This window comes from Theobroma cacao, chromosome 4 (genome assembly GCF_000208745.1).
Source record: "Theobroma cacao cultivar B97-61/B2 chromosome 4, Criollo_cocoa_genome_V2, whole genome shotgun sequence".
NCBI lineage: Eukaryota > Viridiplantae > Streptophyta > Magnoliopsida > Malvales > Malvaceae > Theobroma > Theobroma cacao.
The window spans coordinates 24671955-24687203 of record NC_030853.1 but is presented as its reverse complement, the minus strand read 5'-3'; the positions used below and the strand labels follow the sequence as shown (position 1 = coordinate 24687203).

General features: G+C 27.1%; 1 protein-coding gene across 2 annotated transcripts; it reads left to right on the top strand.

Annotated features, from left to right (window-relative positions):
* Positions 10469–14772, top strand: LOC18602482 (protein FAR1-RELATED SEQUENCE 5). 2 transcript variants are annotated; one of them, XM_007033880.2, is made up of 3 exons: positions 10469–10627; positions 11465–11880; positions 14252–14772. In XM_007033880.2, coding segments are annotated over exons 1-3 (624 nt in total). In that variant the 5' UTR covers positions 10469–10626; the 3' UTR covers positions 14459–14772. The 2 variants fall into 2 exon arrangements, with proteins under 2 accessions (XP_007033942.2, XP_017974715.1); XM_018119226.1 differs by having other exon boundaries at positions 10475–10627; positions 11477–11880.

Genomic DNA, 15249 nt, shown 5'->3' with positions numbered 1-15249 from the left:
TTTTTCTTTTGCCTGTTTGTAACAGAACAAGTGTGGGTTATTGAGGAGACTTGATTTGAGTGGCTTTGCTTATTTGGTGAATGAACAATAGGTAGTGCCTGGGTTTTGCATACCATGTTATTTTTTGAGACTTGCTTCCTGTAGAATAAAAAATGCTTCTAATCATTCAGCCGTTAGTACCAAAGGATGGCGTGACTTTGCTTGTAACTTCAATTTTTCACTAAAGATGATAAATATGTCCATATACTTAAAAGAGCTGCAGAAATAATTTTGGTCCAGGTTAAAGGCATCACATGTCCTCTTATACAAAAATTTAATAAAATAAAAATGAATATGAAATGAACCTCATAAAACTCTTTGTCCTTTTTTTTTCTTTCATTTTCTTCTTATTTATTTCTCTACTTTACTCATTTTTCCTTGTTTGTTTTTCCTTTTTATTTTCTATTTAGAACAAATCAACAAACATGAGAATAAAAGAATGAAAACAAATTTAAAATATCAATTCACCTCTTAAATACTTTTTGGTCTCTATTATTTCAAATTGCATTGTTAGACTCTTGACTTTTTGTTACCATTAGTAAACAGTTCATAATTATTTTTAAATAATTGAAAAATAAATAAATAGAAAATATAATAATTTAATTTAATTAAATAATAATAAAAATATTTTTTATTAAATGTTTATCAACTTAAAAATAAAAAAGACCCACAATAATGAAAAAAGAAAAAATTAAAAAAAATTATTTGAGATTATTTTCTTAACAATTCAAAAAAAAAAAACTCACAAGTTTGAAGCAAAAAATAAAATAAAATAATTAAGTAATAATATTCTAATTAAATTAAGTATAATNCAATTCAAAAAAAAAAACTCACAAGTTTGAAGCAAAAAATAAAATAAAATAATTAAGTAATAATATTCTAATTAAATTAAGTATAATTTTTTAATTGTTCTCCTTTTCTTTCTAGTTTCTCTTTCTTTCATTCAATTTTAATGGTTCCTTCTTTCGCAATTTCTCCCTCCTTCAATCTCCACGCAGCACCATGCCTATAATCCGAAATTATTTTCACCAAAGCACCATCATCTTATAGTGAATTTTTCAACTACAAAATTTTAATAAATTTATAATGTTTTAATAAATTCTCAAGAGCTTGGCCGGTTAAATTTAAATTGATCACAGAGAGCTTGGTTAAAACATACAACAACCTTCTTAAAAACAAAAAATTTATACTTAATTTAATTAAAATATTATTATTTAAATTAGATTTTTTTTCACTCCAAAATTATGAGTGTTTTTTTAATTGTTAATAAAATAATCTTAAATGTTGTGAAATATAACTTTGAAAGAGAATGTTAGAGAGAAGTAGCAAGAATGTAAGAACATCTTTTATTTCATTTCTTGTTTTAGTATATCAACCATCAACTATAATGCCTCTATTTATAGGCACAAATAGATGGAGGGAAAATGAATTTACATAAATTGAGAAATTAACTTAGTAGATAGAAATGTATATATACTGAGTGAAATCAAGAGATAAGGATGCACTAACATAAATATGTACATTGGATATGAGAGATATATTGGATATTATGAAATACAATGGATATTTACATATATTCATAACACTCCTCATAAATGTCTATTGTACTGCCTCATTAAAAACCTTAAGCCAGAAAAACCCAATGAAACAAAAATCAGACAGAAAGAAAAAAGATGAAAAACCTCGTGAGACAAAAACTGGATTGAATGAAAAATAGTACAGTGCATGATCCATAATTGCTCCCCTCAATTGATCCATTTTGCCACTTCTGAATCTATCCCTTTAATATCTATTGTACTCTCTCATTAAAAACCTTAAGCCAAAAAAACTCAGTGAGACAAAAACTTGTAAGAAGGAAAAAAGAGTGCAATGTATGGTCCATAATTACTCCCCTCAATTGAGTCATATTGTCAATTCAGGAGCAAATTAATCTTTTATCTTGTTAACTTTCCGTATTTCAATGTCATATATTAATTTCTTAAATGTTGACGTTGGTAATGATTTGGTAAAAAGATCAGCAAGATTATTGGTGAAACGAATTTATTTAACGTCAACTTGTCGACTTTCCTAGAGTTTATGAGTGTAAAAAAATTTCGACGAGCTATGCTTGGTTGCATCACCTTTAATATATTCTCCCTTAATTTGTGCAATACAAGTAGCATTATTTTCATAAATTATAGTGAGGAATTTGTAACCAATGTTAAACAACAAGAATTATAAATATGTGTTTTACCGGACATCAACCAAACATACTTTTTTCCAACTTCATATAGGGCAATAATTTCAGAATGGTTGAAAGATATAACTACTAACGTTTGCTTAGTAGAGCGTCAATGGATATTCACATATATACATAACATTAAATAATTTATTTATTTTTTAATTTTTTATCATTATGTGTTTTTTTAAGTTGATAAACATTGAATAAAAATATTTTTATTATTATTTAATTAAATTACATTATGATATTTTTTGTATTTTTTAATATTATAAGGATAATTATTATTTTTCATATTTGTAAATAATTATGTACTTCTAACAATGCATTTTCAAATAAAATGGGACTAAGTGCACTTTAAAGGTGTATGGAGGGGTTTTTTATATTTTACCCTATATACTTTGATGCTTTTGTAAAAAATAAACCATGAAAAACAAAAACGTATATTAAATTTTATTTTTGTTACATTTGTATTTATATTGTTATTCTTTTCATTAAAATGCAAGAATATAATAATCAAAAGATTTTAAGTTGCTGGTAAAAGATATATTACCAATTTAAGTTTAAAAAAACTTAGCATATAATATTTAAATTAATTTGTTAATAGTAAACATTTTTTTATTATTATTATATTCTGCATTTTGTATTTTTATCTTTTTGGAGAATACTATCAGGTCAGAAATTAATCAAGTAAGAGCACTTAAAGATTTATTTTATATTGTTTTTGTTGAAGAAATTTTTCTATACTCTAAATGTTTATTGATAAAGAATATGAAAAAGTGATTAATTCGTTATTTCTGAAACTTTTTTCTAAAAAAAAAATTGTTTGAAGATGAAAGTGTTATGATTGTAGGAAGTAAAATATTTTATCTCCAAAAATAAATTGTCAAAAGAAAGCAAATATTTTATAATAAGCATGAGATCAAAACTTTTAAATATTTCAATTTGAAAAATAAGTGGTGGGAATTCATTTATAATATATTCGGTTATAATTAGAATTTTTTTATTATAAGTTTATGTTTATTTTATATTGGGTAAGTATTTTATATTTTTATTATCATATTATTTTTATTTTTTATTAGGAATATTATTTATTAAATCTAGTATTTCTACAATAACAATATTATATTTATTAATTTTTATTCAAAAATTCTTATTTATAATTCATTTCATCACCTGTCTCACGATCTAAGTACTTGCCTCACATGACTTAATTTTAGTTTATCCGTTATTTAAAGATATATTTGTCATGAATGCTGATATATTTATTCATTATTCTCTCGACCATTCGAGTATAGAAATAAATTACCTACTTACATTACGAAATAAAATCAAAAGAATTGTCCTAAATTATATAATTCTCTTGAAAAACTACAATAATATTTTGCATTGTTTGAGACAAGCTATTAGAGAAACAGTTTGTGATGACTATAGAAACAATTTGCACGGTCTTAACACCTGTTTTAAATTATCTCAGTACCTACTATGCACAATCTAAGCACCTACCTTGTACAATCTCGGTATCTGGCTCGCATAGTATCATTTTTTCAAAATTTTATTTATATGAAGTTAAGCTACTATATGGCAGTTGAATCAAATCAGGTGGAAGACTTTTTTACTGCTTGATTGTTTTTTTTTTTTAAATATAATAATTTAATTAAAATATTAAAATAAATATACAAAATTTAAAGCATTAACACAACTAATATACGAAGTACCCTATTTTGCAGATGTTAGTTGAGAACCAAACAAAAGTGTCTACAATTAGAAAATGGCAAATGGGAACCGTTCCTAGCTTTACTTTAAGAATTTGAAAACCCACGTACTGGGGTTCAAAGCTAAAGTATTTCTATTATAGATTGTTAATGCCTCATCTCTTATTCCATCTGTCCCAACTAATGTAACTTTATATATTCTTATATTAACAAAAGAGTGGCAATAGAAAACGGCATATGGATAGTTCATTTTATAACAAAAAATGTTCCGTTCTCTTATTATTTTAATTCCCATAGTAATGATAAATTTGTGTACTTCTATTTTCTTTTTCACTTGATTGGAAAGAAGTTGTGTATTTTTTCTTAACTTTTAGACATTTAAATCAATAATAGATTAAAGTGAGGTAATACATAACTTTTCTTCATTTTCCATCTTCGGTCTTTCACAATCTTCAATAGTTTTTTTAAGGAAGTGAGCCTCCTTTGAATTTGCTTTGAATGAAAAAATTTTGAAGACATTTAAAAATTTCAGAATCGAGAAGGGAATTGAGTTTGTAATCTGTTGAGGAAATAAGGTTGTTTTACTAGCTTTTGAGAGATATTCTAAATTTGTAATGTTTCCCACGTAAAGCTTGGTATCAAGAAAGTATAGATCAATTAGGACATCAGGAAAATCCATCTTTGAATTTTTATACAGATAATTTCTATTGGGACTTGCATCTGGAAATTCTTTATTTGTATTTATATACTCAAAATTTCCATTGTGGATGTCAGCTAACATGTTAGTTCCTACTATTGGTAAAAGATTTTTAAATTGTTCACACATTAAAGTTTGGAAGACTTTGTTTGCAGCGTGGCTTACTGCAAATGAAAAGCTTGCTTGGGCTTAGAACAAAAGGTTGAAGTTTGAAAACTCTATCTCCATAATGAGTATAAATTGTCTCCTTAATAGATTTTTCTAAACTATCGAATATATACTTTTATTTTTTGAAGATATTATTTTAATTTATAATATACACAAGACAATATAATTTTAAAAAAACTTTTCGTAATCAAAATAATTTTAAAAAATTGTCAAATAAAATTATGTAAACAATGACATAAGGATTAAGTAAGTTTGCACATGAAGGTCAAGCTAAAACGAGGTTGTGTAAAGTGCTTAGATCATGCGAGGTAGATATTGAGATTGTGCAAATTATTTCCGTAATTATCACAAATTGTTTGCTTCATAATCTTTTTTATCTAATATATCATTATCTTTTTTAAAGATATTATCTAAATCTATAAAACTTTGATAACCTACTGAATTATAAATAAAAATTATTAAATAAAATTTTATAAATTTGGTAAAAATTTACAAATCTAGCATTACTATTGCAAAAATAAAAAAAATAATATGATGATAAAAAGCATAAAATATTATTAATTAAAAAGAAATAAAATTAAAAAACAAAATTATAATAAAAGAATTCTAATTATAGATGAATATGTTTTCAAAATTAACTTTATGAATTTCCATAACTTATTTTTCAATTTAGATAACTTCAGTCCCTACTTATTACGAAATGTTTTCTTTCTCTTACCAACCTAGTTTAAAGATTACGGATTTTACTATCTTCTTTCTTATGAATATAACTTTTATTACAAATTTACTTTACAAATATTCTAATTTGTTATAATAATAAAAACAACAAAAACCTTACAACAACCATTGCTTTCTTATTTTTTTCCATCTATTGCATATTGAATACCTAAATATTATAAAATTTATATGTTTCACAACTTGTTCTTCCCTTGTTCCAAGTGTTCCCTAATCCATGATTTGTTCTACCTCCTCAATTACTTCTTTTTCTCGATTTACTTGTTCTACCTCTTGTTCTCTCTGTATGTTTCTTTTTGTCAATTACTTATCTTATTTTACATATTAACTATTTTATTCAACTTTTTTTTCAAAAAAAATTAATGACATTATTTCCTATTTTTTATTTTTTATTTAGTAACTTCTCACCTTCATTTCCATTGACTCTCTCATCATCTATTACATCTAAAATTATTATCTTTATCTCAGCTCTTACTTTCCCTTTCCTCTATTTACTATTTATCTGTCTTTTACCTTGATACTCATTATAATTATCACTTAGGTAAAGAATATTAATAAAAAATTATATTCATTTTCCTTTTTTACTATATTACCAATATCATGTTTATCAGTATTAGAATCAAGATTTCAAGTTTGTAAAGGCAAAAACAATATTTTCAATGTTTGTAGGAAAAAAACTATAAAATATTTTTTTAAAAAAATAAAAATAAAAAAATAAAATTTGAAAACTTTGAAGAGGCGGAGCTATTATTAGCTCCATCCTTCCGTCTCTGATGCTTATAATTATAATTTTTTTTCATTATCAAATTTACATATACCATTCCATCACCCTCCCACTTACAGCATCAATTCATTATCATCTAAGGCGGAAGAAAGGAGCAAGTGGGCCCCGCCCACACGATAATTTTAAAAATTTTATAACTTATCTTTATTTTTTAAAAATTTTATAATTTCGTCCCTTATAAAAATTTTAAAATTTTAAAATTTTTTTAATATATTTTTATTTTTTGGAATTTATAATTTTATCTCTATAATAATTTTTTATTTGGTGAGATGTCACACAACAATCCATCAACAACTAATTTAATAAAATTAAAATAAAACCTATTGCAATAAAATTATTTTCAAACCCCACCTCTCCAAAACCTCATAACCACCACCTATTATTCTCTTTTTTTTTACCAAATACTGTAGAAGCAAAAAAAAATAATTTTTTTTACATCATTTTGCTTGCTAGTATTTTCTGTACAAAAAATTTTTAGTTAGTAACTCAATTTTCATGTCATGATAATTGGTAAATTTAGTTTATTTACTTATTTTATTTTTAATATTTTTAACTTTAAATTTTTTTATTTAATAATTTCTATTTAGTGATTTTGATTTAAAATTTACCATCTTAACTAACATTTTAACTAACATTTTAGTTTCTACTACTAGTAAAAGATTTTTAAGTTGTTCGGACATTAAAGTTTGAAAGACTTTTTTTTCAATACGTTGCAACAAAGTAATGCAGCATGGCTTACTAGAAATGAAAAGCTTGCTTGGGCTTAGAACAAAAGGTTGAAGTTTGAAAAATCTATCTCCAGTATAAATTGTCTACTTAATAGATTTTCCTAAACTATCGAATATATACTTTTATTTTTTGAATATATTATTTTAATTCATAACATACACAAGACAATATAAGTTAAAAAAAAAATTTTCGTGATCAAAATAATTTTAAAAAATTGTCAAATAAAATTATGTAAACAATGACATAAGGATTGAGTAAGTTTGCATATGAAGGTCAAGCTAAAACGAGGTTGTGCAAAGTAGTTACCAAGGTCGTGCGAGGAATGTGCTTAGATCGTGCGAGGTAGATATTGAGATTGTGCAATTTGTTTTCGTAATTATCACAAATCATTTGTTTTATTACTTTTTTTATCTAATATATCATTATCTTTTTTAAAGACATTATCTAAATCTATAAAGCTTGTAAAGAATTATAAATAAAAATAATCAAATAAAATTTTATAAATTTGGTAAAAATTTACAAATCTAGTATTACTATTGTAAAAATAAAAAAAAATAATATGATGGTAAAAAACATAAAATATTACTAATTAAAAAAAATAAAATTAAAAAACAAAATTATAATAAAAGAATTCTAATTATGCATGAATATGTTTTCAAAATTAATTTTATGAATTTTCATCACTTATTTTTCAAATTAGATAACTTCATCCCCTACTTATTATGAAATGTTCTCTTTCTCTTACCAACCAAGTTTAAAGATTACGTATTTTACTATGTTCTTTTTTAAGAATATAATTTTTATTACAAATTTACTTTACAAATATTCTAATTTGTTATAATAATAAAAACAACAAGAATTTTGCGACAATGCTTGCTTTCTTCTTTTTTTTTCATTAATTGCATATTGAATACCTAAATATTACAAAATTTATATGTTTCACAACTTGTTCTTCCTTTGTTCCAAGTATTTTCTAATCCATGATTTGTTCTACCTCCTCTATTACTTATTTTTCCTTATTCAATTGTTTTGCCTCCTCTTCTCTCTATATGTTTCTTTTTGTCGATTATTTATTTTTTTTTACGTATTAACTATTTTATCCAACTTTTTTTAAAAAAATTAATGACATTATTTACTATTTTATATTTTCTATTAAGTAACTTTTCATCTTCATTTCCATTGACTCTTTCACCATCTATTACATCTAAAATTATTATCTCTATCTCAACTCTAACTTTCTTTTTTCTCTATTTACTATTTATCTGCCTTATACCTTATACATAACATAATTATCACTTAGGCAAGGAATATTAATAAAAAATTATATTCATTTTTCTTATTTACTATATCACCAATATCATATTTATTAGTATCGTAGTTAAGATTTCAAGTTTGTAAAGGTAAAAACAATGTTTTCAATGTTTGTAGGAAAAAAACTATAAAATATTTATAAAAAATAAAGATAAAATAAAAAAAAATAAAAAAATAAAAAAATTTTGAAAACTTTTAAGAGGCGGAGCTCTTATTAGCTTCGTCATTCCGTCTCATAATTGTAATCTTTTTTCAATATCAACTTTATATATACCATTCAATCACCCTCTCACTTACAGCATTAATTAATTATCATCTAACGTGAAAGTAAGGAGTCAGTGGGCCCCCGCCCACACAACAATTTAAAAATTTTTATAACTTATCTTTATTTTTTTGAAATTTTATAATTTCGTCCCTTCCAAAAGTTTTTAAAAATTTTTAATATATTTTATTTTTTTGAAATTTATAATTTTATCTCTATAATAATTTTTTATTTGGTGAGATATATTACAACAATCCATCAACAACTAATTTAACAAAATTAAAATAAAACCTATTGCAATAAAATTATTTCCAAACCCCACCTCTTCAAAACCTCAAAACCACCACCTATTGTTATTTTTTCTTTTTACCAAATGCTGTAGAAGCAAATAAAATATTTTTTTTTTACATTTTTTTGCTTGCTAGTATTTTCTGTATAGAAAATTTTTAGTCAATAACTCAATTTTCATGTCATGATAATTGGTAAATTTAATTTATTTACTTATTCTGTTTTTAATATTTTTCACTTTAAATTTTTTTATTTAATAATTTCTACTTAGTGATTTTGATTTAAGATTTACCGTCTTAATCATTTTTTGTTGAATGTAACAAAATAAGGATTTGGTTAAGCATCTAAAGTTAGTTATTACTTATATATTTAAGGATTGTTTGATTACTTTCCTACAAATTATTTAGGTTTTTTTGTTTAGATTTTTGTGAACAATTAAGTTTTTTATTCGAGATTACTTATTCATTAAATTATTTATTGATATTGTATTTAATTTTTGTAATTAATTTTAAAGAATTGTTTCCTCATTGAATTGTTTATTGATAGTTCTTAATATTTTGTAGGGGATTACTTCCTTCATCTAAAAATTGAGATTATTTTCATTATTAAATTATTTATGATTATACGAGTTAATTTTTTCAGTAAATTATTAAGATTAGTTTCATGGAGTAATTTTCAAGATTTATTTGTATAATTTTGTATGAACTTTTTCCATTTATTTATTTTTATATTTTTATCAAATATTGAACTTCTAATATAAACATTATCTTCGACTCTTTGTCCTCCCAAACGTGAAATCCTGACTCCATCACTATTCCCATCATTTCTATCATTGTAGAGATGTCTCAACAAATTCATTCATAAATAGATGACAAAAAAAAAAACATAATTCAATCACAAGTCCAAATAAAAAACCAAAACAAAAAATCTCAAATCAACAAAAAAAAAAATCATCTTAGAAACACAGTAAAAAATGTAAACAATTATTATGAATCCTATATATTTTTTCTCAAATAATTAATTCAATTAACTATAGAAGAGGTAGAAAGAGTTGAGAGAGAATTTGAAAATGGAAAATCCTTGAAGCGAAGAAAATTTGAGAACCAGTGATTGCTGCAACATAATTATTTGTACATAATAATACAAAAATGTAATGGCAAAAAGAAAGTTAAGAGAAAATAAATCAATCATAAATAAAAAATGATTTAAGAAAATTATAATCTCCAAAATATTTAGAAAAACAAATAAAAGGGGAAGCAATTCTAATTGTAACCTCCAATATTGAACTTTCCAAGAAAGCCTAAATAAAAAAAAAATTATCCATGAGCACTCCACTCGTAAAAGGTTTAATTAATTTAGTTTGTAAGGCAGCATCGTTTGGAAGTTCAACTTGGGCCGAAGGAGGATAGGCCCGTTAACTGGACTGAACTGGAGAGGTGGCCCGGCCTTTGAGCAGGTATATGGGCAAGTGGTCTTATTACTTATTAGTAGCACGGGTAGTGTATGAGCGGCAAAAGAACATCGTGGCTTCAGTCGTCCAGAAATTTGCCACGTGTATTTTCCTTAAAATGGTCCAGTTTTCGAATTTGTCATCTTCTTTTCTCTTCTTTCTGATTCCTCACCATCCGTTTTCTCTAATTTTCTCAGAACAAACGGAGCAGAAGAAACCCTCTTAGTTCGAGTAAGTTTAATCTTTAATTTTGGTTTACTTAAAAATCCATCGCTTGCCTCTTTTCTTTTTAGAGGAACTAGTACTGTACTGAGACTTGGACTGTTGTTTTGTCGAATCTAATCGGTCTTTCTGTTTTTGTTTGTAATTGGAAATGCTTTTTGGCTAATTTTTTTGATAAATGTGATGCCTGTGATATGTATATATGCTAATATTGCTACCGAATATCGAGATTTGAAACCTAGAGCTATTCTTGTATCATGTTAAAGAAATGTTAGATCAACTAGTATGTGTTAATGTTGCTAGTATTATCTAATTGGTGCTATGCGTATGGGAAGATTGTCCAATATTGCAGTTTGCTCAATATAGCAGTGACCAATTTATGTTGCAATTAACTTTTCCCCATCTTTATATGGTAGTTTTGTTGGTTTTGTTACTTGTTCTTTTGAGTGATGCATTATGTTTTAACTTTTTAACTTTTGTACAAGGAGAGTTATGACTTATTGAGTCAAAAAAATGTACACCATTACCTGAACATATGCGTAACAATACTCCAAAAAGAAAAGGGGAAGTGGGTGGGTGTAGTTGAGAAATTTGATTCCTTATCATTTATATTTATGCATGTTGGATGCCATGTTTCTTTTATTGGTGCAGGTTTTTTTTTTTTCTCTCGTAGGTTGAAATGTTTGCAGTTTAAGCTTGTGATCGTTTTCTAATCATGTGTGTAGGAGAGTAACTGGGAGATGTATAACTTTCTTAGCCATTGACTACTCTTTTAAGTTGGTTAGATGTCATATTATGTACTAGTGAATTTTAGTTTTTATTTCCAACCACTCTCTTATGCAACAGTGGATGAACTAGTGGATGATGTAGATGGAAGATTAGAAGCTTCTACCGGGGATGAATCAGATATGCATGAGTATGACTCAATTCAGGAACCATACGTGGGCATGATATTTGAATCAGAAGAAGCTGCCAAAATATTTTATGAAAATTATGCAAGACAGAGAGGATTCTTCACACGTGTTCTATCTTCACATAAGTCAGAGCTTGATGGGTTACTCATCTCTCGTGGACTTGGATGTAGGGGTTACTTTGATAATCAGTCAGAAGTTCACCTTCAGAAGCAGGAAAAGCAACGCGAAAGCTGCTCAGCAATGATTCATTTGAGGAGAGATAAGACTGGGAGATGGGTAATTAAGAAATTTGTGAGGGACCATAATCATCCATTGGTGATTCGGTTGGAAGAAAGTTGCAGAAGACTTGTAAGCTTTTCATGACTTGGTCAATTACTAGTGAAATGAAAATGCTTACTTTACTATTGGACTGATTTTTTCTTGTTTTTGTTGGTTAGAAATCTACCAATCATTTTAGATAGATAGGAGCGTTGGTACTTGGGTTTCTTTTGTGGATTTTTTATTCTCATCAGTGCTTATTGTTGTTATAATTATTGGGGTGCTTGTTCTTTGTCATTATTTGGTTCTCTTTAGAGCTTCTTGGAAGTTCTCTCCTTTTCCCAACTGGACATATTTCTTATCATTTTCTTCCTAGGAGTGCTTTATTATCCTCATTATATTGTTCTTTTTAATATATGTGGTTCTTTTCTTGCTATCTGCTGTGAAGTTTTAGTTCCTAAGATTCTGCAGATAGTCTTATCTATGTTCTTCTACTTCTGTTAATATGTCTTGATAATTTATCTGTTTGGGGCTGGAGGACTTGGATAAGTGTATTTACTAAACTAATGTTGCATAAAGTTTAATACTGTCAATCAGTTATTTCTTTGTGATAAGGGATCTACAGTTTCCATTTGCTTTCTGCAACTTTAAGAGGGTGTCTCGAACTTTTGTACGTTATTAACTGCGTGCTCCATTACTGTGGTACTGAGACTTTTCGGAGATGTTATTCAAATTTAAACTTTTTCCAAAATCCTAATTCATAGATAACTCACTGAGGTGAAAAACATCTGAAATTTCTTCTTCTTCTGTTTTTTAATGTATGGTGTTTTCACCAGATGTCTTTGGCAAAAAACTACATTCTTTTGAAAGTATAGTTTCTGCCATTCAGTATATCTGTATTGGAGTAACACAAGTATGTAGTTCATTTCTTGGATTCTTAAAGGCTGATTTATATGATTAGATATTTATTTGGTGATGAAATTTAATTGCAATTAATCCCACTCTTAGTTTCGTGCAATTAAAAACTCCCTCCTTTCTGAAGACATTGAAGTGCTGCCTAATTTTCCTTAAATTTCCTGTTTTATTTAAAGATAAAAATCACTTGTCAATACAGATGCTGCTGGTTCTCACTAGCTTCTTGGAGTATATAATTGTAAAGGAAAATTTTGAGATGACAACAGTGCTTAAATTATGATGAATTAAGAGACATAGAAGGTGAATAAGAAAAAACATGATAGAATATTAAGGGGAGAGATAGAAGATAGAAAGAGAAGGGAAGTAAATTCTTGTCCTTAGGCTGAGGTTTTAGAAAAAGGGCAAAAGGAATGGGACAGGGAAGAAATTTCTTAGACATTGTTGAAAGTAATCCTTTTCAGGAATCTATTGAAGTTTTTATTACAAAGCTTATGGTCCTTCTATGAGCTTTATGGTTGTAATTCCTAATTCCAAAGCCTAAGTTCCCTTACATACCCCTAAACATGATACTCATATGTTGCAAGGCCATAAACAACAACTAGTTAGTGAAAATAACTTTTACATATGTCACACTTTATTTGTCTTAAAAATCTGTTGTTTACTGTATCTCTTGATAGGGGGGCTTGGGTTTAATCTCTGGTTTGAGGGAGCGTGTTAGAGGTGCCCCCGCCCCCCTCATCTTATATCTAAGTATTACTGCTACTTAGATGTATAAAGAATGCAGAAAAGGGAAAATCCACTCCTTTTAAGTATTTTTACATGAATTTCTGCTGGAAGTGAAAATGTTGTAATGATTAAAAGATAGGAATGATAGATAAATAGGATATACATGCTAACAAGTTTATTTTCACTTTTGGAATATTTTCATTGTTATTTTCAGATTGTTCATATCCTAGATAAATATTAACTGGCAAATGCAACATTTAGATTGTATTATACTTGAACCGCCTTAATAGTTTGCTGGTGTTTCTCCATTTTCCTAAAGGAGGTCTTTGGTTTAGTGCTGTTTGAGAGTGGGATTTAGAACTTTAAACAATAGACTCCCTCTTCGCCCTCTTCCTTCCTCTTTATTTGTGGTCATGAAGTAGGTTTCACATGAAACAAAAAATGATTAAACTCTAATCACCATCTGTAATGCACCAAAGCTTTTTCACAGTCTACATATTGTGTTAACAAATTGACACCATCATGTAGGATTCTGAAGAAAATTGACATAACCAATTCACCATGTAGGATGTCATATGCCAATTTGTGAAGCTTAGTTAAACTTGCTAACATGCATGACAATATTGTCCTCAAAATGAGGACTGTTTCAGTCCATGTCCCATTCCCTTTTCCCCCTTTTTTGCTTGAAGAGACTGGTGCTAGCATAGATAATATATGTTTATATCTTTTTTATACAGCTAGCATAGGTAACTAATTACACCTTGACAATGCACCATTTAAGGTATTTCTGATTTATTATTATTGTTTTTCTGGATTCCAGGATGAAGAGAAGGATAAGAAAATTCAAGAATTAACTGCAGAATTGCGGGTTAAGAAGCGGTTAAGTGCATCATACCGTGAACAGCTAGTAGCATTTATGAAAGAAGTTGAAGACCACAACTATCACATATCAATGAAAGTTCAAGCAACTTTGGACAATTTGAAAACGCTTGATGCTAAAGTACATGAGCTTTTACACGGCAGATAGCTTCCGCATAGCTTCCGCATGCAGAGTATACCATATCTTCTCTTTCCGTATTGCCTGATTGTGCCTCTTTGTTCATGAAATCTCTTCTTTACTGGAAATGATTAGTTTGTGGTTGAAAAGCTAGGGGTATTAGAGAAAATCTAGATGCTTTACTGCAGAAAAGGGAGGTAATGGAATTGATGAATTCTTGATCTTTCCCACAATACTGAGATCATTAGAGTACATGATATCGACCTTTTCCTTGTAATTTTGTTAGTGGTAACCAGATTGATTTGGCCTCTAGTTAAGGAAACTTGTTTATTGTCTTCTTTGTACCCTTTCAAGCAATACCTACCGGCTCAAATTCAGCATATGAATTAAGGGAGCTTTTGGTACTAGGGAAGTTACTAGGGCAAAATATTCTCACATTTTAATTTTTAATTTTATTTAGTTTTTGAAATAGATAATTCGTCTAAAAAGTATAAACATAGTTAACAGAAAATATGAATAGATTAAAATATTTTTTTATTAATTTTAAAAATTATTATTGTATAATTTTTTTTTGAAAAAAAAATCAAGATACTCCCAGAGAGAAGGCCCAAGAGAGGGGAGCATCGAGATCTAGTGCTTCTCTCGTGGGGAGCACCGATCGGTGCCAGAGAGGAGAGCATCCGAGGTGCTCCTTTGAATTTTTTTTTATAAAAAAATTATATAATAGTAATTTTTAAAATTTATAAAAAATAAAATTATTTTTTAATATTATTGTATTATTAAATGAACAAAAATAGTAATGATTGATCAACGGTTAGATT